Source organism: Panthera pardus, unplaced genomic scaffold (genome assembly GCF_024362965.1).
Source record: "Panthera pardus isolate Hobbes unplaced genomic scaffold, ASM2436296v1 HiC_scaffold_6, whole genome shotgun sequence".
NCBI lineage: Eukaryota > Metazoa > Chordata > Mammalia > Carnivora > Felidae > Panthera > Panthera pardus.
The window spans coordinates 37,659,791-37,686,936 of NW_026526991.1; the positions used below are offsets into that span (position 1 = coordinate 37,659,791).

Genomic DNA, 27,146 nt, shown 5'->3' on the forward strand with positions numbered 1-27,146 from the left:
GAGCTCACAACAAGCACTAATAAATATTGTTGATGGAGTCATGACAATAGCTGCACTTCCTTATTTCAACATAAAACACAGGCACACAGAGAGAAAAATAAACTCCGGAATAAGTATCTTTGAACAACTAGCCATGTGAGAAATCTAAAAGATGCTAGCATCAGCTTTGCAATCTTTTCCAATTGAGAAGATCAAATTATACAGCCTGAATTAGAGTAATAACTGTGTCATCATTTTTCTCATTTGATACATACATAAAAATACATTGCTGTTATACTAGATTAAAAAAGAAGAAAGAAGGAAATCATTTTCCATTTGATAAGGTGGTAGGACGACTCTGATGAGTGCCTTTGAGGGTACTAGTTAACAACATCACGGCTACTAGTCATAAAAGGAAGCAACGTATCCCTGTGCTTGGAGGAAGCAAATCTCTGTCCCGAAAACAACTGATAATCAAATTAGAGAAAACAGGTTAACACGTAAAATGCAAAATTTTTGCAAAAAGAAGGTAACTCTACACATGCAAGCAATTACATGTTTAAAATGAAGCCTTGAAGGAGATAAGAATTCAGAAGGTCCACGTGTGGAACATACATCATAGGATGTCTTCATGGAGATTATAGGCCCAGTGCAGTACAGAAGTAGGTGACATGTGCATTGAAGGTGCACTGTGGATGATCTAACGAATGTTAAATACAAAAATAATTTTAAAATATTTAAAGTAGTATCCTCAATACTCTCAAACATGAGATTTCACATAGGAAAATGGCTACAAGTTTTGATCCATGTATATAAAGTAATAATAATTATGTGTAAAATATATGTGTGGTCATATTTTACTATACACATACATATTGTGATATTTCTTTGCAGCTTTCAAACTAATTTCATATACATTATCTTATCTGATTCCCATGCAAATAAAGGAAAGTGTAGAGCTCATTTTCACACTAATCATTCTATGAAGAAAGAATAGATAGTATCTAAACTCTTCCTTCTTCCTATGAATTCAGGAAAAGAGCACTCAGTAAGAAATTATCAAGCTGAATATTCTGAATTCTTTAAAGATACATATATCTTAGGGGCGCCTGGGTGGCTTGGTCGGTTGGGCGGCCAACTTCGGCTCAGGTCACGATCTCGCGGTCCGTGAGTTCAAGCCCCGCGTCGGGCTCTGGGCTGACAGCTCGCAGCCTGGAGCCTGTTTCGGATTCTGTGTCTCCCTCTCCCTCTGCCCCTCCCCTGTTCATGCTGTCTCTCTCTGTCTCAAAGATAAATAAACGTTAAAAAAAAATTAAAAAAAAAGATACATACAGCTTATAAACCAGCAATGATAAAGCCCACCAAAAAATAGAAGAGAAAGATTATACATGTTTGGATAATGGTGAGCCATTAAATGTACTGGTTTATTCACAGATGAAAGGCATCAAGGCTACTCTTCTTTCACTCCTGGTTCAACTCTGAAAGGACAGATCCTTGAGGGGACAGATCACTGGATTATTTTCCATATATGCTACTCATTCTTCAAAATCAGTACTAGCAGAATCAACACATCCTTGTGTGCTGATTCCTCTGCCTGGCTCTTAGAAGAAAGTTAATGGGCTCCAAAGGGAGCTGCCTTTAGTGCTCTGATGACTGCTGCAGACAGAGTTAGGAGCATAGACTTTGAAGGAAGAATTGTGGAGCACCCGAATATTCAAGCATTACAATGACTGGATTGCATGGGAATGAACGGTTGGTGTTTGTATCGTAGAATTTTATTCTGGCAAAGAATAGATTCACATGTTTGGATAATGACAGTAGCTTATAATATCCAGCATTTTTTCTACTATTATAGCCCGGCAACCTTTCTAAGGGCTTTTCATGGATTAACCAATTTAATGATATATGAGAAAAATACTGTTATGTTTTTGAAAAGTAATATTAATATTGACATTTATAGATGAGAAAACTGAGTCTGAGAGCAGTTAAGCAACTTATCTGAGGCCAAACAAATAATACATGGAAGTTTCAGGAATCTTACAATGGAAGTCTTAACTGTTATGCTGCCTCTCAAACATTAAAATTTTGGGGGGCACCTGGGTGGCTCAGTCGGTTAAGCATCCGACTTCGGCCCAGGTCATGATCTCATGGTTCATGAGTTCGAGCCCCGCATCAGGCTCTGTGCTGAGAGCTTGGAGCCTGGAGCCTGCTTCAAATTCTGTGTCTCCCTCTCTTTCTGCCCCCACCCCACTCACACTCTGTCTCTCTCTCAAAAATATATAAACATTTAAAAAATGTTTTTTTTAATTTCACTAATTTAGAATGAAATCTTCAGTAATACATTTGAAGAGTCAGTATCATTCTCTAGGGAAAAAATTGAAATGAATTCCAGAATTAAAATTTAAAACATGTTACCAAATAATATACTTATTCTAGAAAAAAAATTGATTTGGAGAAGATTCACGGAAGTGCAGAATGGGGAGACCATGTGTCAATCCTCTAGTTTCAATGATGAAGAAACAGATTCCCCAAGAGGTTGAATTAATTTGCCTAACGTCATATAGGTAGATAAAAGGACAGCAAGATAAATAACACAGGTGTTCGTATTTCCAGTCCAGTAACCATGCTCCTAGACTACAATTCAGAATCTTAAATAAATCCTCTACCTCCTCTAACTAATTTATTGTCTGAGAAGGAGGAATATAGGATATATCTTCAAAGCTAATTGTTGAATTAACAGACAGCCATTGGTCCTGGTTAATTTAGTCAGCATGCATAAGAGTTTATTGAAATGGCTTGCTGTTATGAAGTGTAGAGTTTGTGAAATGCAAACAAACGTAAAATGAGAGCAAGCTTTCCTTCCTTGAGGACTTCCAAGGATACAGTTATTACATAAAAATGAGAACTGCCATATCAAGATCAAGCATACTAACTAGTTTATGACTTAATGCCAAGCTAAAGTTAAGGAGACCAATATCTAGCATTCCATTCTAGGTAATTTAGCCAACAACAGTATGCTACTTTCTTTTTTTTTTTAAGGCAAAGCCTATTTTAGTATATTTTGGTATATTTTTATGTACACATAGTTTTATATAATCTTTCTCAGATTTACTGAGGTATAATGACACATAAAAATTGTATGTATTTAAAATGTGCAACTTGGTGTTTTGATACATGTATACACTTTCTTGTGGGAGGGGGCGGTGAGAACACTTGCAATCCACCCTCTTAGCAAAATACAATATTGTATTTTAAACTATAGTCGTGTCGCTATACATTAGATCTCCAGAACTTATTCCTCTTAAATAACTGAAACTTTGTACTCTAGAAATCAATAGTAAGAAAACAGTGACATTCACAAATATGTGGAAACAACACACTCTTGAACAGCAATTGGGTCAATAGAGAAATCAAAAGAGAATTTTAAATTTTTTCTTAATGTTTTTATTTATTTTTGCCACAGAGAGAGACAGAGCATGAGCAGGAGAGGGGCAGAGAGAGAGGGAGACACAGAATCAGAAGCAGGCTCCAGCCTCTGAGCTGTCAGCACAGAGCCCGACGTGGGGCTCGAACCTGCAGACTGTGAGATCATGACCTGAGCCGAAGTCTGACGCTTAACCGACTGAGCCACCCAGGCGCCCCTCAAAAGAGAATTTTAAAAGTATCTTGAGACAAATGAAAATGAAAACACAACATAGCAAAACTTATGGGATGCAACAAAAGAAGTGACACTAAGAGGCAAGTTTATAGCAACAAACCCTGACATTAAAAAAGCGAGAGAAAGATCTCAAACTAACTTTACATCTCAAGGATCTAAAGAACAGCTAAGATGGAAGTTAGCAGAAACAAGGAAATAATAAAGACTAGAGTAGAAATACTTCAAATAGAGAATAAAAAACAATAGAAAAAATAAAAACTAAGAGTTGTTGGAAAAGATAAAATCAATAAACCTTTAGCTGGACTACTAGGGAGAGAGAAGACTCAAAATAAATAAAATCAGAAACAGCAGACAATGTAACAGATGCTTCAGAAATAAAAAGTATCATAAAGGACTATAATGGGGAGATAGATGTCTGTTGAGTAAAGTTTTCTTGCTTAGCCACACTGCCGCCATTACAGAAGCCTGGGTTTCACAGCATTATTGTAATTGAAATTTATGTACAAGATATACATTTGTACATTAGTACCCAAAGAGAGATGAGGAGAAAAGGGGTCTGAGCAGATTTCTTAGACCTTGAGAAGAAATGTTGGGTTTTGATTCTGCAGATGATAGGCTTTTTGAAAAAGGGGACAGATACAAAATAGAAGACAGAAACCAGAAAGCATATCTGAGTATAACCATCACTTACCAATAGAGACATGTGCCTGCACACACATACCAGGTTGCTAAAGTTGTTTGTACATTAAAGTTCCTATATTAAAGCAATGTTTGTTTAATTTCTCCTCTTTGACAAAACTGCTGTACCAAATATGTCTTTGTCTATCTGTTGTTGGAGCAAGTCTGTGGGAATCAGTGCTCCATTAATAAAGTAAGTTTCTGAAAAGCACTGTTTATTTTCTTCATCTCAAAAATAAGGTCTGAGTTACTCAGAATTGGTTTGCAGTCCAATCTGGCCTCCCAAATTGTACACTTTAAATATGCCTAGTTCAGGGGTGCCTGGGTGGCTCAGTCAGTTAAGTGTCTGACTTCGGCTCAGGTCATGATCTCATGGTCTGTGAGTTCGACCCCTGCATCAGGCTCTGTGCTGACAGCTCAGAGCCTGGAGCCTGCTTCAGATTCTGTGTCTCACTCTCTCTCTTCCCCTCCCCCACTCACACTCTCTCTCCCTCTCTCAAAAATAAATAAACATTAAATATGTCCAGTTCAATGAATAATAATAAATCTTTGCTTATTAAAAATGTAACCTATTACCTTATTTATTTAATTTGTTCATGAAATTCTCTGGTAAAGATAATTAGAATTACTTTTCCTCCCTCAGAGGGACAGGTCTTTACTTACAACTCAAGTTATTTTTTTACTGATATCTTCACTCAGGCATTTATTTAACAAATATTTAGTAGGAACCAAATACATGCAGAGAGCAAGGCTAAGGACACCTATTACACACACTTTCCAGGTTTTGTGTATTACTCAACTGTCACTGCAAAAAAATTCAATAGAAATAATACTTATGCTATAAGTGACTGAATATATATGAAACATATACATTAAAGTACGATTATTATTTTTTTAAAGTCTAGTAGCTGAGAATTAATGGTATGTAAATGTTAAGATGATCTCTTCCCTCTCAAAGAGCAGACAGGGGCAAATAAGCGAATTAAAGGGGCCTATAAACTAATAGGAAACTGTATCTGGGACACAAGCCAGGAGGGAAAACATAAGGAACTTAGGAGAGATGACAAGTTTCAGCTAATCAGAGAGGTCAGAGAGGACTTCCAGGAGGAAAAGACACTTGAGCTGAGATCTAAAGGTTAAGAGGAATATATTTCAGGCAACAAATGGGCAAATTCCTGTAGCGAGAATGAGCACTAGAACAGCTTCTAGAAGGGTGTGCCTTATAAGGGAAGAGATTCAACAACCTTCAAGGGTTGAGAATCCAAGTATTAGTAGGACTGAAAATGGCCATCAGCATTTGGAAAAACAGAGAGGGCTTCTGGGAAGATGGTGGCGTAGGAGGACGCTGAGCTCACTGCGTCCTGCGATCACTTATATCCCACCCACACCTGCCTAAATAACCCAGAAAACTACCAGAAGACTAGCAGAACAGATTCTCTGGAGCCAAGCGCAGACGAGAGGCCCACGGAAAAGGGTAGGAATGGCGGAGAGGCGGTGCACGCTACACGGACTGGCGGGAGGGAGCCGGGGCGGAGGGACAGCCCACTGGCAAAGCAGAGCCCCCGAGTCTGGCCGCCAAAAGCGGAGGGGACGGACGGAGTGTGTTCTGACAGCAAGCGGACTTAATATCTGGAAGGTTATACGCTAACAGCTCTGCTCAGAGAGTGGGAGGGCTGGAAGACAACGGGAGGGAGAGTTGTTGAGCTCCGGACGACAGAGTGCAGCTTGGCAGGGAACAGAGGCGCTTGCCAGCACCATCTCCCTCGCCCATCCCCCTGCCAAAATCCCAAAGGGAACCAATTCCTGCCAGGGAACTTGCTTGCACCACGCAAACATCCAACGCTGTACTTCTGCAGATCCATCCCTCCGGCGGGGGGCGGGTCTGACTCCCTCCCAGTGAAACGGATCTCCAAAGGAAAAGTGAGCTGAGCCTGCCCCTCCTGCCCCTGTGCACCTTGCTGATCCACCCCAGCTAATACGCCAGATCCCCAGCACCACAAGTCTGGCAGTGTGCAAGTAGCCCAGACAGGCCACGTCACCCCACAGTGAATCCCGCCCCTAGGAGAGGGTAAGAGAAGGCACACGCCAGTCTGACTGTGGCCCCAGAGGTGGGCTGGGGGCAGACATCAGGTCTGACTGCGGCCCCATCCACCAGCGCGAGTTATTCAAGACAGCACACGGGAAGTGCCCCATAGTTCCGCACAACTCCAGTGACTATCCAAAATGACAAATGGAAGAAGTCCCCTCAAATGAATCTCCAGGAAATAACAACAGCTAACGAACTGATCAAAAACGATTTAAACAATATAACAGAAAGTGAATTTAGAATAATAGTCATAAAATTAATTGCTGGGCTTGAAAACAGTATACAGGACAGCAGAGAATCTATTGCTACAGAGATCAAGGGACTAAGGAACAGCCAGGAGGAGCTAAAAAATGCTATTAATGAGCTGCAAAATAAAATGGAGACAACCATGGCTTGGATTGAAGAGGCAGAGGAGAGAATAGGTGAACTAGAAGATAAAATTATGGAAAAAGAAGAAGCTGAGAAAAAGATAAAAAAATCCAGGAGTATGAGGGGAAGATTAGAGAACTAAGTGATGCACTAAAGAGAAATAATATAAACATAATTGGTATTCCAGAGGAGGAAGAGAGAGGGAAAGGTGCTGAAGGTGTACTTGAAGAAATAATAGCTGAGAACTTCCCGGATCTGGGGAAGGAAAAAGGCATTGAAATCCAAGAGGCACAGAGAACTCCCTTCAGACGTAACTTGAATTGATCTTCTGCACGACATATCATAGTGAAACTCGCAAAATACAAGGATAAAGAGAAAATTCTGAAAGCAGCAAGGGATAAACGTGCTCTAACATATAAAGGGAGACTTATAAGACTCATGACCGATCTCTCTACTGAAACTTAGCAAGCCAGAAAGGAATGGCAGGAGATCTTCAATGTGATGAACAGAAAAAAATGCAGCCGAGAATCCTTTATCCAGCAAGTCTGTCATTTAGAATAGAAGGAGAGATAAAGGTCTTCCCAAAAAAACAAAAACTGAGGGAATGGGTCACCACTAAACCAGCCCTACAAGAGATCCTAAGGGGGATCCTGTGAGACAAAGTACCAGAGACATCGCTACAAGCATGAAACCTACGGACATCACAATGACTCTAAACCTATATCTTTCTATAATAACACTGAATGTAAATGGATTAAATGCGCCAACCAAAAGACATAGGGTATCAGAATGGATAAAAAAACAAGACCCATCTATTTGCTGTCTACAAGAGACTCATTTTAGACCTGAGGACACCTTCAGATTGAGAGTGAGGGGATGAGAACTATTTATCATGCCACTGGAAGTCAAAAGAAAGCTGGAGTAGCCATACTTATATCAGACAAACTAGACTTTAAATTAAAGGCTGTAACAAGAGATGAAGAAGGACATTATATAATAATCACAGGGTCTATCCATCAGGAAGAGCTAACAATTATAAATGTCTATGCACCGAATATGGGAGCCCCCAAATATATAAAACAACTACTCACAAACATAAGCAACCTTATTGATAAGAATGTGGTAATTGCAGGGGACTTTAACACTCCACTTACAGAAATGGATAGATCATCTAGACACACGGTCAATAAAAAAACAAGGGCCCTGAAAGATACATTGGATCAGATGGACTTGACAGATATATTTAGAACTCTGCATCCCAAAGCAACAGAATATACTTTCTTCTCGAGTGCACATTGGAACACTCTCCAAGATAGATCACATACTGGGTCACAAAACAGCCCTTCATAAGTATACAAGAATTGAGATCATACCATGCATACTTTCAGACCACAATGCTATGAAGCTTGAAATCCACCACAGGAAAAAGTCTGGAAAAACCTCCAAAAGCATGGAGGTTAAAGAACACCCTACTAAAGAATGAATGGGTCAACCAGGCAATTAGAGAAGAAATTAAGAAATATATGGAAACAAACGAAAATGAAAATACAACAATCCAAACGCTTTGGGGTGCAGCAAAGGCAGTCCTGAGAGGAAAATACATTGCAATCCAGGCTTATCTCAAGAAACAAGAAAAATCCCAAATACAAAATCTAACAGCACACCTAAAGGAAATAGAAGCAGAGCAGCAAAGACAGCCTAAACCCAGAAGAAGAAGAGAAATAATAAAGATCAGAGCAGAAATAAACAATATAGAATCTAAAAAAAAAACTGTAGAGCAGATCAATGAAACCAAGAGTTGGTTTTTTGAAAAAATAAACACAATTGAGAAACCTCTAGCCAGGCTTCTCAAAAAGAAAAGGGAGATGACCCAAATAGATAAAATCATGAATGAAAATGGAATTATTACAACCAATCCCTCGGAAATACAAGCAATTATCAGGGAATACTATGAAAAATTATATGCCAACAAACTGGACAACCTGGAAGAAATGGACAAATTCCTAAACACCCACACACTTCCAAAACTCAAACAGGAGGAAATAGAAAGCTTGAACAGACCCATAGCCAGCGAAGAAATTGAATCAGTTGTCAAAAATCTCCCAATAAATAAGAGTCCAGGACCAGATGGCTTCCCAGGGAACTTCTACCAGATGTTTAAAGCACAGATAATACCTATCCTTCTCAAGCTATTCCAAAAAATAGAAAGAGAAGGAAAACTTCCAGACTCATTCTATGAAGCCAGTATTACTTTGATTCCTAAACCAGACAGAGACCCAGTAAAAAAAGAGAACTATAGGCCAATATCCCTGATGAATATGGATGCAAAAATTCTCAATAAGATACTAGCAAATCGAATTCAACAGCATATAAAAAGAATTATTCACCATGATCAAGTGGGATTCATTTCTGGGATGCAGGGCTGGTTCAACATTCGCAAATCAATCAACGTGATACATCACATTAATAAAAGAAAAGATAAGAACCATATGATCCTGCCAATCGATGCAGAAAAGGCATTTGACAAAATTCAGCAACTTTCTTAATAAAAACCCTCAAGAAAGTCGGGATAGAAGGAACATACTTAAAGATCATAAAAGCCATTTATGAAAAGCCCACAGCTAACATCATCCTCAATGGGGAAAAACTGAGAGCTTTTTCCCTGAGATCAGGAACACGACAGGGATGTCCACTCTCACTGCTGTTGTTTAACATAGTGTTGGAAGTTCTAGCATCAGCAATCAGACAACAAAAGGAAATCAAGGCATCAAAATTAGCAAAGATGAAGTTAAGCTTTCACTTCTTGCAGATGACATGATATTATACATGGAAAATCCGACAGACTCCAACAAAAGTCTGCTAGAACTGATACATGAATTTAGCAAAGCTGCAGGATACAAAATCAATGTACAGAAAACAGTTGCATTCTTATACGCTAATAATGAAGCAACAGAAAGACAAATAAAGAAACTGATCCCATTCACAATTGCACCAAGAAGCATAAAATACCTAGGGATAAATCTAACCAAAGATGTAAAAGATCTGTATGTTGAAAACTATAGAAAGCTTATGAAGGAAATTGAAGAAGATATAAAGAAATGGAAAAACACTCCGTGCTCATGGATTGGAAGAATAAATATTGTCAAAATGTCAATACTACCAAAAGCTATCTACACATTCAAGGCAATCCCAATCAAAATTGCACCAGCATTCTTCTCAAAACTAGAGCAACCAATCCTAAATTCATATGGAACCACAAAAGGCCCTGAATAGCCAAAGTAATTTTAAGAAGACCAAAGCAGGAGGCATCACAATCCCAGACTTTAGCCTCTGCTACAAAGCTGTAATCATCAAGACAGCATGGTATTGGCACAAAAACAGACACATAGACCAATGGAATAGAATAGAAACCCCAGAACTAGACCCACAAACGTATGGCCAACTCATCTTTGACAAAGCAGGAAAGAACATCCAATGGAAAAAAGACAGTCTCTTTAACAAATGGTGCTGGGAGAACTGGACAGAAACATGCAGAAGAATGAAACTAGACCACTTTATTACACCATTCACAAAAATAAACTCAAAATGGATAAAGGACCTGAATGTGAGACAGGAAACCATCAAAACCCTAGAGGAGAAAGCAGAAAAAGACCTCTCTGACCTCAGCCATAGCAATTTCTTACTTGACACATCCCCAAAGGCAAGGGAATTAAAAGCAAAAATGAACTACTGGGACCTTATGAAGATAAAAAGCTTCTGCAGAGCAAAGGAAACAACCAACAAAACTAAAAGGCAACCAACGGAATGGGAAAAGATATTTGCAAATGACATATCGGACAAAGGGCTAGTATCCAAAATCTATAAAGAGCTCACCAAACTCCACACCTGAAAAACAAATAACCCAGTGAAGAAATGGGCAGAAAACATGAATAGACACTTCTCTAAAGAAGACATCCAGATGGCCAACAGGCACATGAAAAAGATGCTCAACGTCGCTCCTCATCAGAGAAATACAAATCAAAACCACACTCAGATATCACCTCATGCCAGTCAGAGTGGCCAAAATGAACAAATCTATAGTCTCTATAGATGCTGGAGAGGATGTAGAGAAACGGGAACCCTCTTGCAGCGTTGGTGGGAATGCAAAATGGTGCAGCCACTCTGGAAAACAGTGTGGAGGTTCCTCAAAAAATTAAAAATAGACCGACCCTATGACCCAGCAATATCACTGCTAGGAATTTACCCAAGGGATACAGGAGTACTGATGCATAGGGGCACTTGTACCCCAATGTTTATAGCAGCACTCTCAACAATAGCCAAATTATGGAAAGAGCCTAAATGTCCATCGACTGATGAATGGATAAAGAAATTGTGGTTTATATACACAATGGAGTACTACGTGGCAATGAGAAAGAATGAAATATGGCCTTTTGTAGCAACGTGGATGGAACTGGAGAGTGTGATGCTAAGCGAAATAAGCCATACAGAGAAAGACAGACCATATGTTTTCACTCTTATATGGATCCTGAGAAACTTAACAGAAACCCATGGGGGAGGGGAAGGAAGAAAAAAAAAAAAAGAGGTTAGAGTGGAAGAGAGAGCCAAAGCATAAGAGACTCAAAAACTGAGAACAAACTGAGGGCTGATGGGGGCTGGGAGGGAGGGGAGGGTGGGTGATGGGTATTGAGGAGGGCACCTTTTGGGATGAGCACTGGGTGGTGTATGGAAACCAATTTGACAATAATTTTCATATATTGGAAAAAAAAGGAAAAACAGAGAGAACTTGGGAAATTATCAAAAACTGTTATTATGGAATGATGGTGACAGATGCCAACGTGAGAACTACAGAGTAACTTCCAACTACTGGGTGCAGGCAAGTCTTCAAAGATGAAGACAGTGTTCTAAATGCAAGGGGATAAGGGAATCAAGGATTTCTGTGGGACTGTTTGTTTTAACGAAAGAAATAGTAATGTGTTAAAAATTTGGTAATTATCGAGGCAATTTGGTGGCTCAGTCAGTTAAGCGTCTGACTTTGGCTCAGGTAATGATCTCATGGTTCATGAGTTCAAGTCCCATGTCAGGCTCTGTGCTGACAGCTCAGAGCCTGGAGCCTGTTTCGGATTCTGTGTCTCCCTCTCTCTTTCTCTCTGCCCCTTCCTGGTTCGCACTGTCTCTCTCTCAAAAATAAACAAACATATATTTTTTTTCATTTGGTTTAATTATCAGGAAGTTAAAGGCAAACCCACAGTTAGAATTTCCAATATGTTTTCACTCTACAGATGCACAGCTATATGTACACTATGGCAGAAAAGAAAATTGTATTTAAATATCCGCTGTGTGTGTTCATGTCGAAACACAGATCATTTCAGGTGGGTGACTCTAACATATCTAGAAATTAAACTGATGATCCAACTTAGTTATATCCACTTTTAAGTTTTTTCGGCCGATATAATTATAGATGTGTATTAAGTTCCAGAATATAAAAAAGTGATCTTTGCTGAGAAAAAAATTCATTCATTATTCATTCATTAAATATCACGAACCATTTGCATTCAGTAAGAGGTATGTTTTATGAACCATAGATGACTTGGGCACATAATGAACCAGTACTGCAGAACATCAATTTTTATTAACTCAAAATTCATCAATATGGAAACATATTGTCACACTCACCAATTCAATAACTATGTTATAGCTTTGAAATTCTATAACTCATTTAAAATGAAAATAAAACTTTGAACATACTGAGATGTATATGATTTTATTTCTCTTTAGAAGAGATAATCCTATGAGAAGTACAAGAAGTATTCTATTCACCATAAAAAGAATGTATTTTTAACTTTTTAATGGTATATTTTGGCTTCTTAAATAAAAAATACTAACCAGACAAAAATAAAATAATATTAATTTGGTAATCCACTTAACATTGGGGCACAAATAGGATGATAATTTGGGGGAGGTTAATCAATATTTTTTCACTTGCTGGACTGGTGACAAATCAGAACTCATTTCCAGTTTATTTTAGCTTTGTTTAATTAATGGAGTGAGTTTTTTCCCTGCATTTTGCACACTTGCATTGTCAGTTAATCCCCTTAGAAATGGTTCATTTACACAACAAATTTTACCTACCACCTGGAAGGCACTGTGTCAGGCATGGGGAGGGTACAGAAATGACAAACATCCCCTGCCCTTAAAGTTTACAGCATCACAGCACTGAATCTACAAGGTCAGAGGTATCTAGATACCATAGAAGCACAAAGAACACCTCAATCAGCCTGAGAAAAGCAAAGGAAATATCAGATAGGAGATGATATTTAACTTGATCTCTTAAGAAAAAGGACCACTCTATTACATGATCAGAACAAGTAGAATTTTACTGTCAGGAACAAGCTAATACTGGCAGTTCTGTTCACGTAAGTGCCTGTAAAACAGGATTATTAAGTGGGAAGCTGAGTCAGAAATAAGATTTAAACATAGGAAAGGGCAGATGACTATCAATCATTTGTATCAGGCAAATAAGCTTGAATTATGTTTTTTAACAGACAGGAGTTCTTTGAAGATTTTTAATTTTTTTTTAATTTTTGAATTAAACTTTTTATATGAGCTAACTGTAGATTCACCTGCAAATATGCCATGTACATTTTACTCAGATTTACCCAGTGCTAATAGTTTGCAAAACTGTAGTTTAATATCACAATCAGGATATTGATATAAGTGAGATGTAGAACAGATCCATCTCCATATGGATTCCTCCTGTTGCCTTTTCATAACCACAAACGTTCATTGCTAGTATACAGAAATACAGTTGATATTTGTGTTTATCTTGTATACTAAGACCTGACTGAATTCACTTATTATGTGTTTTTATATGTTCTATAATTTTCTACATAGATAATCGTGCAGACTCAAATAGAGACGATTGTATTTCTTCCTTTCTGAAATGTTTTTGTTTTTGTTTCCAGAACTATGTTGAAATAGAGGGTGAGAGTGAGCATCCTAGCCTTGGTCTAGACACAGGAGGAGTATTAAATCTTTTACCATTAAGTACTGGCCATTGGCCATTCCTTTGAGGGAGGCCTGTGGTGACAAATTCTTATAAGTTTTTCTTCATCCTGAGAATATCTTTCTTTCTTCTTTATTTCCAAAGTATCTTTTGATGGATATAGGATTCTGGATTGACAATTCCTTACTTTCCAAACTTGAAAAATGTGTCACTTTCCTCTGGCCTCCAAAGAAAAATCCTGTCATTCAAATGGCTTTCCCTCATAGATAAGGTATTCTTTCTTTCCCATTGGTCTCAAGATTACTTTTTGTCTTTAGTGTTCAGAAATTTATGATTTGTGTGTGTGTGTGTGTGTGTGTGTGTGTGTGTGTGTGTGTGTGTGTGTGTTTCTGTAGACTAATCTGGTCTGGAGGTTTACTCTGTTTCTTGAATCTATAGATGTATAGTTTTGGCTAAATTTAAGAAGGTGTGAATTTTCATTATTTTTTCAGCCTGACCCCCTTTCTCCTCTCCTTTCATGACACGAATATCAAAAAAGCTAGATCTTGTGTCATCATTCCACATGTCCCTGGAGCTCAGCTAATTTTTCTTTCCAGTCTCTTTTCCTTCTCTTGTTTTCATTGGGTAACTTCTATTGTTCCTTCTTCCAGTTTACTGATTCTTCTTCCCCCTCCCTCCATTCTGGCATTGAGCCCATCCACTGAGGTGTTTTGTTTTGTTTTTTTAAATTTATTATTGAGTTACAGTTGACATACAATGTTATATTAGTTTCAGGCATACAACAAAGTGATTTGACAAGTTTATATACATTACATGATCCTCACCATGAGAAGTGTAGTCACCATCTGTCACTGTCACCATACAGCATTATTATAATATTATTGACTGTATTCCTTATGCTGTATTTTTCATCTCTGTGACTTATTTGATAGCTGCAAGATTGTACTTCTTAATCCCTTTCACTTATTTCACCACCACACCCCCTCCCAACACACACACACACAATGAGTTTTTATTTAGGTTATTGTCATTTTCAGTTCTAAGATTTCCATACAGTTGTCCTTTATAACTTCGACACATTTAGTGTGACTTTCTATTTTGCCATTTGTTTCAAGAATGCTCATAATCCCTGTGGAAGTACTTTCATCATGGCTCCTTTAAAACCTTTGTCATAATTCTAACATCTCAATTGGTCTCTATAAATTGTTTTTTCTCAAGTAGCTTGAGTTCGTTCTAGTTTCTGGTATGAGGAGTGACTTTTTTTTCATCAAATCTTAGATATTTTGTGTATTATATTATAAGACTGGCTCATATTTACATCTTCTGTTATAGATGGCTTTACTTTGGTTCCACTCCATTAAGGAATGGAGAGGTAAAGATAAAAATCCAGATTCCTCATTTGGCCTTCACGGATACCCAAGTGGGAGGATGCTTCTCATTGTTCTGGGTGGGTTCTACTTCTAACAGTAGGCTTCCACTGATAACCCCCAGGCTGGGTGAGGTAAGAGTAACTGCTCCCTGATACCACCTTAATGGGAAGAGGGGTACCTCATTACTGACAGGAGGGGGTATAAGTCCAGACTCCTATGGTTTCCACTGTCACTACAAGTTTGAGGGGTCCTCATTACCACCTGGCAGGGATAAAAGTCTTGGCTCCCTAGTTCAAACTTCTCTGATACCCCTGTGGGAAGATGGAGGGTTACACTTCCTCCTTACCTTACACCTTGACAAATATGGAAGACTAAGCTCAGCTTTTGTTGTTGGGGGTGGGGAGAGAGAGCATGAATTTTTCTATGGTGTTTGCCTAGAGGAGAACCATCTAAAAGTTTTACGTTTTACTTAGGCTTTCTTTTTCCTATTCCTTTGGCTTAAGAGATCATGGTTCTTTACATTTTTTAGGGGTGTGTGTGTGTGTGTGTTTTGTTGTTGTTGTTGTTGTTACTGGTGTTTCTGGGTTACCAGCTTTTTCAGCAGTGAATATAAGATATATGAGGGAAAAATAAAACCCAGGGTCTTATCACCATGTTGTTCCTTGGGTCCCAAGGTCCTTAAAAGCAAGTTTCCCTTCTTCTCTCCAACTTTTAGTCTTGTAATGTTTTCGCTAGACATAATTCTTATGATTTTTAGTCCTATTTAGAGACAGGAATAGAGGAAAGTATGTCATCTTCGTCTTTGCAGAAGTAGAACTTAACCCTTTGAAGGATTTTAAGCAACAAAGTTCTATGTTGGCTTTTGCATTTTAGACAGATAATTACATAAGTAGGGAGAGCTCAGAAACTGGAGTTAGGGGAGAGGTAGACTGAAAGGAACTTTAAAGGCAAGAGCACCCGTTAGAATGCGCTCTAGATGGATTATCTGAGGATAATCTGAAATCTACAACTGCAAAGCATAGGCACGAGTCAAATCAGAAGTCAAACACAGAACACACACCAGTCAACAACATACATATGCATAGCAGCTGAATATCAGCTTTGAATATACGGCAGGAGGCATGGAAAAGAGGATACTCTTGATAGGTACTAAAATATAAACTCAGCAAAATGAAATGACTAATAGGGTGTGATATGTAAGGATAATGAAATTAGAATCACTCCTTGATTCTTAGTTTGGATAACTGAGTAAATGCAGGTCAAATTAACATTGTAGAGTACATGGGAAGAAATGTGTTTTGCAGGGAAGAATGGAGATGGTGAGTTCAGGTTGTCATCTTGAGCATAAGATGTGTATGGACCATCCAAAGATGGTCTAACAATAAGTTGGTGCTCAGCAGGAAGATCTAATATAGACAGGAGTAGACAGAAGCCTTGGTTTAATTTGTACTACTCAAATCCAACTGCATGGAGATTACAAAACATATATATATGATGAGAAAAGAAGGTTAGGAATAAGACCCTTCTAACCTCCAGTGTTTAGGACCAAAGTAAGGGAAACCAAGAGAGGAAAAGGAGGACAAGCTGTCTTGAGAGGTAGGAGGAGAACAAAGGAGTGGAGCTCAATTTAGTTCCATGAGCATTTATTGAGTGTTTAGTGTGTGCTACACACTGTGCCGGGAGACTGGTTTTTGAAGATCTCACACTCTACTGGATATAAACAGACAAAGCAAACCAGTGTGCTCAGCTCAGTGCTCAGTGATAGACATGTGCTCAGGGGGCAATGGAACCATGGAAAGGGCCCTAAACAAAACCAAAGAATATAAGATGGAAACTTTGGAGAGATGATAAGGTCTAAGCAGAGTCTTCAAGATTGGAAGGGAAGGAAAGACACAGGAAAAGTCATGCCAGGCAAAAGAAACAGCCTGAACAAATAGCAAAAGGGCAGGGAGCTCAAGAGGAGAAATAATTACTTGCAGCAAATAGCATGGTTGATGCACTAAAAGAGTGAAAATTAAATCAGATTGAAGACCTTTTGACTTGGTCACTTAAGAAGTCACTGTTGACCTCTGCTGCAGCAGCTTCTATGAAGTCATGTGGATAAAAATTGGACCACAGTGGGATAAAGAGGAACTAGAAGAATATGAAATTCACACAGTGTGAACTGGGTATTTTTTTTCAAGGAGTTCAGTGGCGAAGAAAATAAAGATGGGATAGCTAGAAGTGGGCAAAGGTCTAAAAAGCTTTGTTTTGTTATCAGAAAGAATTGAAGATATTTACACTTGGTATGAAGGAAACCAGAATTCAGATAAAAGGTTTAAGAATGTAGCTATTACATTCACTCCTTTACACAAAAATATTTATAAAGCATCTACATTGCTCTTGAGTACATCATTCCAAAAAAAAAAAAAAAAAAAAAAAACCCAAGCCCCTTTCATAGTATTAAAATCATGTTTCAAATAAACTCAAGAAGTAATAAAAGGCCAATGGTAAATGCACAAGAATTGTATGTTCTTCAGTTCTAAAGGCAGCTTATATTTCTAAATATAAATACTTACAATGGCACCTTCAACTCTGTTACATATATGTTACTAACACCATAATTCATAATAGGGATTCAGTGTTGAGGCTTAATTTGTTTACTTCAAAGAGAATCCTTATTTTTAAAAAAACATTTATTTTATTGCAATGCCTTTGTATAATACTTTCTAGAAATCTGTTAGGGATAGACATCAAGCTGATGAGTGTATGTTTTTCATATTATAATTTTTGCTGGTTTTGTTCAGCACAATTTTAACAGCTGGCTATTATTGTCTGTATTCCATTCTCTTTTGATATCCTATTTTTAACTGGAAGAAGATATAAAAAAGTGTCATGCCCCAAATCCAAATTTTTCAGTTCCCACTTACAAACCACTTCTTTAAAACCTTCAGTTAAAAAAATTGTTTAGATGGTATTAATTTCATCTTATTACCTCATATAAAACTGTTGTGTTCCCATGTAGAAGAGGTCCATAACAGATATAGGAATGTCCAACAACCCAGCCTAAGTCAGAGGCTGCCCACCACACCTAAAAAATAAGAAGGTAATAAAATACATATACATTCATCAGAGAAATGTTCCTGTAACATGAATTTAAAACCATGATTACCTCTCCAGGTTTAAGTCCATATATAGAAGACATTGTCCAGTTTAGCATCACAGCATATCCCCCAGTGGGTCTAACCACACCCTAAAAGAGAGAAAACATGAGGTTAACATCAATAAACAATGTGTTAAAAGATTCTCTGCCTTCACACTATCCATCTCAAAAAGTTCCTGTTTAAAGTCTTTTATATTCCATAAAGTACGTATTTGGTTTTCATCCAACTGTATTTACTTCAATATTTATTTGGTTCCCCCATTAATAATATCCACATCAGTTCACTTGTAGAATCCATTCTCACAGACCATTCTTGACTTTCTAAAGAAAACTTACAACGTCACAGAATTACGTGCAATAAAAAATTTTTTTCCAGTGGTGGCATAAATTAACATTACATTTGCAGGCATATTTGCAGAATGAAAACGGAAATTCTCAAATGGTGTAGACAGAAAAATCAAAGGTAGCTGTGCTCTTCAAACAGACTAACATAAGGATGGCTATTCCATTATATGATTGAATATTAATAGGATGCTTAGAAGAAGCAATGTCATGTTCTAGCTGGAGCCTCATTACAATGCTACACTAGGGATTGTGCTAGCACAGTATTAGAGCTGAACAATTCTTTAATGATGAATTCTAGAATTCCAACAAATCAGTCCTCACCTCATGAGTTGGATCTAAGGCTCACAGACTTGCCTTATATTACAGTTGGGGCAAAAGTAGGGATTGTTACATCACAGTGCCACAGCTTTCTTGAATCAGTTTCTAGCAGCTACACGATACTGAACGTATTCAAATTTAATACAAGATTAATATTTGAAAACTGGCACAAGAGTCACCACAAATAAAAACTGATGGTAAATTTAATAATTTTATTTACTGCTTCATTACAAACATTAATCATCATTGGCTTGAAAAGCCTTAACCATGTGAATATTCAGAATGAGCTAGTGAAAAAGTAAAGCTGTATTCCACTCACATGTATTTTGAAACATCCTTTAGTAGAACAATTATTATTACTGTATACAGAAAATAATTTACCTAATATTTTACCTAAAGGCAAACATGGCCAGAATTAAGAAATGTACTAAGGTTGGGACTTTTTGGCATAACTCTGAAGCTTTAACGTACGTACGTGAATCAGAGAAATGAAAAACAAATCGACTTTCCATTAGTTACTAAAATTGCTGCTCTCCGCAGGCACTGATAAAACATAGGTATCAAGCTGAGGAACACATTTTATCTACCAGAAAAACACCTGGTCTCTCAGCAAATGTCACATGCAGGCATTTGACAGCTACTTTCTAAGTTGTACAATGTGGTCAGCAAACAGCTGGCTCTCTTGATCACCGTCGCGTATTAGAAACCTTAGCCTCCTGCAAGGGGGTTTCACATGTGCATTTTCCCAGGTAAGCTCTTTTCCCAGTATATTCTGTGCCATCTTCCATGAACTTTGCTTATTGGTTTGTTCCACTGAGATCTTTTCTTATGATTCAATTCCTCGAGTAGTTTGACATGAATCAACTTGCAAACACTTTTTTTTTCTGAAAAATTTTATTCATTGTGTAGAGAAGAAAAAGTGAAGCTTCTTTTCATAGATGTTAGCCATATATACTATGGTAGACAGTGAAAATTAATGTCAGTAATGATTTCATTTAAAATGTTTTAGAATTTTCTCTCCATCTACTTGTCCTTGCATTTAGAGCTCGTTATCAGTAATTCTAAATATTATTATAACTGGGTAAATTTATGGTGCAGAGGATAAAATGAATCAATTGGAAGTGAAAAAGGAAGAAAAGGCTCGAAAAAATATAAACAAGTAGTAACTCATTTGTAAAGTGAAAAAGATAATTTAAAGGAATACGTTATCAAATTCCTATTTACCTCACAAATGGACTTACCCTTTACCCTTCTTTAAAGAATATTTACCATTGTTGCTTTGCCCATAAAATAGTGGATATTTAAATCCAAATGATGCCACAAAAGTGAGACTTAAAAATGAGGCCAGGCATTAAAAAAAAAAAACACACACACACATTTAAAATCATAAAGTATTTACAATTGAATTTTGTATCCTATTAGCAAAATTATTTCCTTAGTTCTAGCAATTACTGCTTTTTATTTTTCCCTGTGCTAATACTGCCCAAAAGGCAGAAATGTCAAAACAATTAAAGGTTGCCATCAAAGATTCTCATTAAAAACAATTTAAATGCAGCTAATAGAGAGAAAAGCTGTGACGTCTGTTTTTCATTAGTTTTGATCCACTTGTTTTTATTTTTTTAAGAATAAGGATAAAAATTTCTGTCAAGTATCATTTTACCATTCATTAATCTAGATAAAAAATGTGAGATTTGGCCTTGCCTCCAAAGTATTGGGTGATGTTTTCAATTTTCTGAGTATTTGAGATGATGTAGAAAAAAGCAGCATAATTTCATATTCTCCATTAGATCTTTCATAAAAAGTTTGAAAGTAAAAAAAAATTGAAAGATTCAGTTTAAAAAGAGAATGCCTTTATTATAATATTAAATATGTGACTGAAAATAAGGTGCTAAAGCATTTCTTGTTTTGTTTGTACTCACATTTTCCAGGTAATGATTAAAATGCAAAAGAGAAACTCTGTTCAGCCTCTAAAAACACATAAATCATGTTCAAAAATCAAATCATTATATTCTAATATTCAAAATTGATCAGGAACTGAAAACTACTTAAGAATATATTTGAAATCTTGAGTATGAGATTAAAAATTCTTACCCAGTATCAATGCTTACTCCTAAAACACAAGCATGCTGCATTTTACTTTCTTGAGTCTCTGTTACTACTCTTTTTATGTACTTACACTCTATCTACCTGAAAGTAAAACCATTAGATGAATTAATATATTGTCAGAAAATCCCTGGAACCTACCAATATACTGTTCTGGTTTTTGGAGTATTAGCCGTAACACTTAAAGTCTTCTGGAGAGCTTAAAAGACTTCCGGGTGGGAATAGCATCCTGTACCCCAAATAAAGACAAGAAAGTGAATTCTATCTCAAAAACGCTAAAGGAGGGGTGTCTGGATGACTCACTGGTTAAGCATCTGACTGTTGATTTTGTCTCAGGTCATGATCTCACAGTTCGTGAAATTGAGTTCTGCGTTGGGCTCTGCGCTGACAGCCTGGAGCCTGCTTGGGATTCTCTCTCTCTCTCTCTCTCTCTCTCTCTCTCTCTCTCTTTCTCTCTCTCGCCCTGCCCCACATGCACTCTCTCAAAATAAGTAAATAAACTTTTTAAAACATGCAAAAGGGGGGCAATATGAAAGTGCTCTTTAAAACAAACAAAACAACAACAATTTTTAACTGATGACATTTTAAACTTCAATCCATACAGGTAAAATTAAACTCTGGTTATTAAGTTGCCCAAGAATAGGACCACAGAGTCATCACAGGTATTCTTTATGATTTCCAGCTTAATGAGCTGCCTATGAAAACAAGGAAAGCCACAAAACGTCATAAATGAGGCCATTAAAGTGAAACGTAAGAAAACAGAAAACATGTCAGTATCAAGTGTGGTATGCAGTGTTGGTTGCCACAACTTAAGAAAAATACAAAACAATATGGGTTTTATCAAAAGGAGAAGACCGAGGAGTGTGGTAAGATTAGGAGCTTGGAACTCTACATCCTATTTTTTTTAATTGATCTATAAAAATCTGAAAAGCAAATCTCAAAAATCAGGTAAGAGAAGTCTGGAGTACTCAACAAAACTTCATACTTTCTAAGTTGAGCCCCTCTGTCCTCCTACTGTGTAACAAAGTTTATACAAAAGAGATATGCATATTTACATACATGAGATATGTATTTATTCATACATACATATGTAAACGTGTGTGTGTGTGTGCATGTGTGTTTCGATTTGGCCTGACAAGTTGAGTAAAAAACAGAACAAGAAGAAAGGATAAATGAGTATTTTACGTAAATAAAAGAAAGCCATCACCAGATGATAGCTGGGGTCAGTTCACTGAGAAATAAGAGGTGTGGTTCTGATTACTTAAAATAAATCCAATAGACCAACAGTAGTTGTGTTCTTCCAATGGCTTTACAGATGACAGCCCCTCTTTCTAGAATGAACCCCCATCCCCACCTCTTTCCTGAACCTGGTTAGCTCCTACTTCATCACGCAAGTACTTAAAGACATCATGAAAGTGTCACCTCTTCTAGAAGCTGTCCCCAGTGCCACAGTCTGTGTTAAGTAATGGTCTCTCCTGTCTTGTTCCTTGTCCCCAGAGTCTGCAAACCTCCTCCGGGTGGCAACCTGACACTGTGATGCATCTCCCCCCAACGATGAGCGCTATGAGGAGAAACCCTCTTCATCTTTAGCCCAGTAACTGCCATGGAGTAGGCACGTAATACATTTCTTGACCGATTCAATACATGAACAGTTGAGTGAATAAGCACATGTAAGAAAAATATTACCATCTTCTTTCTTCAGGAGAAAGCTCTGAAACTTGTAGAACTGAGTGAATCATACTGGTGGGAATGGAACGGCTCCTTTTGGGTTAGTTCATCCAACATGAAATCTGTTGCTACAGGTTTTTGGATGACTCTGAAGCAACCTCTATGGAGAATACTTTAGCAGCAATATAATTTTTTATCGATCTGAACAACTGTGATATAAGGGGCAAAGGTATAGCAAGTTCAGCGTCTTAACTGCAAGAATTGTACCACAGATAAGAAAAAAAGTTCACTGCTTTTTATTCATATTTCTCCTATTTTTTGTTCTAGGGTAAGAAACATGAATGTCACCCAACATGTGGGAATAAAAGTGACATAAATTGTGTAAATGCACATCAGGACAAAAGGCCTTCCACCTTCTTGTCATGTCTTTCTCTTTCTTTCCTGTCCTTCCTTCCTTCCTTTTTCTTTCTTCCTTCCTTCCTTCCTCCCTCCCTCCCTCTTTCTTTCTTTCTTTCCTCTTTTCTTGAAGTGTGGTTGACATACAATATTCTATTATTTCAGGTGTACAACATAGTGATTCAACATTTATATCCATTAGGAGTGGTCACCATGATAAATCTAGCTACTTTCTATCACCATAGAAAGTTGTTACATATTAACTATATTCCTTATAGTTTGTACATTGTATCTCTGTGTCTTTTTTTTCTTCATTTTTTAGCTGTTAAGATTGCACCTCTTTATCCCCTTCCCCTATTTTGCCCATCTCTCCAGCCCCTCTCCTCTGCCAACTATCAGATTGTCCTCTTTATTCATAGGTCTGTTTCTGGTTTGTTTTGTTTTTTAGATTCCACATAGAAGTGAATTCATATGGTATTTCTCTCTCTGTGTCTGGATTCTTTCACTTAGCATCATGCCCTCACATGCTTTCCTTTCAATCCCTGGCTTTTCCCCCCCTATTCTCTTGTTCGCCTTTTCTGTTTTGGCACTGGACGTTGTTTTGTGTGTGTGTGTGTGTGTGTGTGTGTGTGTGTGCGTGTGTGTGTAATTATCACTGTCCCTTCATGATATCAAGCTGGAAGCAGAGAAGTATTATCATCACTAAATCTCCCCTTCCCAAAAGGACGCTCCTGCATCCAGATGCAGAATTCTTCCACTGTGCAGTACTTTGAAGTATCTTGAATACAGTCACCCAGGCTAAACAGGACAGAAGCCCACAACATTGCAGAAATGTATGCAAAGTCGCTCAGTTGTGGTTGCTAGAATATTTACAGATTAACCTCTCATAGAGCAACCTGACAAATCCAGGGCTGGCAGATGCAGAGATGCAAATATGTCCTAAATAGATCTTCAACTTCTAACCAAAGAACAGATTGCCTTATGTGTGTCTTATATGTGCTTATGAAAAGTATTTTTAAGCAGAATATTTTTACGGGCCCAGAACATTATTTCTCCTCATGAAGACCAAAGATTGAGAGAACAAATTGTATGATGACATTAAAATTATTTAAATGCTTCATGAATGTATGTGTGCTCATCTTTCCTGTACTTCTATTCTGGAAATACAAATATTAAAATTTCAGATCCCATTAAGCCTGATTATACCTACCAAAAGTGAAATGAGAATCTTCTGAATAAAGAGGAGTCTGGGAACTAACTCAAGAAGTCAAAGATCATTTAACAAATTTTCTGAGAATTTACCATGGCCCAGTTTTTAGGTTAGTGACATAGTGGATTCAAAGATACATGAAATATATTCTGACTTCTGAGAATATGCAACATTATGAAGATAAGTAAATAAAAACTGGTATCCATAAGGTAGAATAAAATAAGTGACATAAAGGTTTGTTGACAATGTATAATTTCAATGCAACTGGAATTCTAAAATGCACTAGAGGAATGAAGGAAGTATTTCTGAGGGACCTTGAGAGATGACTACTTTTCTTGCCATTCTGCATGTCCCACTTTGCAAAACCTACTCACCACCATGCTTTAAACACCAGAGCTGATGAACCACAAAGGTCTATCTCCCAACCCAGATGCACTTCTCGGACCCAGACCTCCATCTCCAACCTCTGGCTAGGGATCTCCATGTTGCATCATACTCAGTATGCATCTGAGGATGCATCATACTCAGTCCAAGATGCATTATACTCAGTATGTTCAAAAACTCTCAGCTTCCCCCAGCCCCAAACCACATCCTGTTTTTCTATTTGGCAAATACTCAAAACCATCTGCCTGGGTTCTCAGTTTTGAGTCTTGGACCTGTCCTCTGCCTCACGCCTGTCTTTGAACCAGATCTGATTTCTCTTTATTAAATGTGCTATCTTAAGTAAAGTCCTAAATTAAAACAGTCTGGAAACAAATCTCCTTGCCTCCATTGTGTGTACTTGCTTATTTTCCCAACAGAATCTTGCAAGGATTTACCTTCCTTCATATTTTTCTCTCCTGCCTAAAAAGCATTAGTGCCCTCTGTCCCTTCCATACAGAATATAGCCTAAACTTCTTGGCTAAATGTTAAGAGTCTGGCCCTTGCCTATGTATCTAATCATTTGTCCTCCTCATTAGTACCACATGCAATAGCCATCCTGGAAACTTTCTTGCACACTCCTGCCTTTGCTTATGCTTACCCTCTCTGCCTACAGTGCCGTCCTCTCTAGGATGCCACTCTATGAAGACATTTTATTTATCCTTCAAACACCACCTTATAAGAGCTTTCTTTGACCACTGTTTAATAGAACAGCTCTCCCACTTTTCCCACCACTCGGTCCGATTACCCTGCTTTATTTTTTCTTCACAACACTTTCCACATATTAAATAGCTCTTTGTTTAGTTCCTGTGTCCTGGCTATAGAAGATAAACTTTTAAACTTTTAAAAAGATAACCAAACACATACTTGGGTGCCCAGTATTATTTGTTGAATTTGTTGAATGGAATCCTTCAGATACCATTCAATCTCATCTTTTCCGAGAAAGAAATAGTGCAGGGATAACAGTCTACCTCGCCTACCTGTGTTCATGAATATTTCAATCCATTAGACTGAAGGGACTGTGGTTCACTCGTATCGTTTAGCACAGAATGAACACTCAATACACGTATATTGAATGGAGTTGAATTTGACATAAATAGAGACCTCCACACAATTAAAGCCTTCTCCAATTTAGTGAAGGGAGATTATCTTTAGGATGGTACATAAGGAAGTAAATGAGAATGACTGAAACTTCAAATGATCTTCAGTTTGGGCATCTCCAGGAGAGAACTTCCTGACCCGAACAACACCTGGAAAAGCTAGGATCCTTCTTTATTTGGAACCGCCATTTTTCCGATTTGATGCTCTACATGTTACTTTCATCTCTACCACACTGGCTGAGTCAGGTTTGAGTCTCTAACAAGCTCTTTCGTTCCTGCCATAGACATCCCCATCCAGACCAAGTGAAATTCAGGGTAACTTAAAATCTTGAAGTGGCACAACTGTTTTTATAAGAATCCTTCAGGCTAATAGGAGCTAAAGTGATTTTGGATATTTGGTTAGGTTATACTATGTTTTCAGGGTCAGGGATTCCCTTTCATGTTGAACTTTTCTATTAGATTATAACTTGGTGAATCCCATTTTATTTTACAGCCACACATCCAGTTAGACTCTATGCAGCTGGTGCATAATGCAGAATTGCAAAAGGTGGAAGGTTAAAGTTAGGGTCCAGAAGATCATTTGGACTGCTTGAACAAGTCATCAATATGAAGGAATATTTATTTTTCAGATGACCAGAGTTGCGAAAAAAATCATAAGGGATTGATTCCACAATGACACAAATTTGTTTTTTTTTTTATGCATGCAACAAAAATTTATTAAGCACCAAACTACATACAAAGCACAATGGTAGTGGGGCACCTGAATGGCTCAGTTGGTTAAGCATCTTGATTCTTGATTTCAGCTCAAGTCATGATCTCACGGTTCGTGAGTTCGAGCCCCACAACTGGGCTCTGGGCTGAGCACGCGGAGCCTGCTTGGGATTCTGTCTCCCTTTCTCTCTGCCCCTCCCCTGCCCACTCTATCTCTCTCTCAAAAATAAATAAAGATGAACTTAAAAAAAAAAGCACAATGGTAGACTAAAATGTAATAAAACATGGTCTCTGTCCTCAGAGAGAATATACTCCCTACCAAATATTTCCTTTTTTATAAGCAAGTGAGTTTGATGTGGAACATCTTAATTTTCTGTTTAAAACTAATCTAATGGAATCACTATTTTATGATTAACAAATTACATTCTCAGAACTCTGATGCTACAGAAATCTAATTATTAATTAAGAGGCCACTGTCCTCCAGGATGTGAGTGATTGTGAAAGCCCCTTCCCCCACTAAAATTTTAGGATTCAGTGACTACTGAACTCCCTAATATGGGCACCTGGGTAGCTCAGTCAGTTAAGCCTTC

At 37.7% G+C, this 27,146-nt stretch overlaps 1 protein-coding gene across 1 annotated transcript in view; it reads right to left on the reverse strand.

Moving 5' to 3' along the window:
* ACSS3 (acyl-CoA synthetase short chain family member 3) overlaps positions 1-27,146 on the reverse strand; it is a 153,632-nt gene that overhangs the window by 69,082 nt on the left and 57,404 nt on the right. Inside the window, exons 6-7 of the mRNA XM_019455239.2 lie at positions 18,295-18,375; positions 18,118-18,213 (exon numbers count right to left, since the gene is read on the reverse strand). Of these exons, the coding sequence (XP_019310784.2) occupies positions 18,118-18,213; positions 18,295-18,375 (177 nt within the window). The remainder of the gene's footprint in view (positions 1-18,117; positions 18,214-18,294; positions 18,376-27,146) is intronic.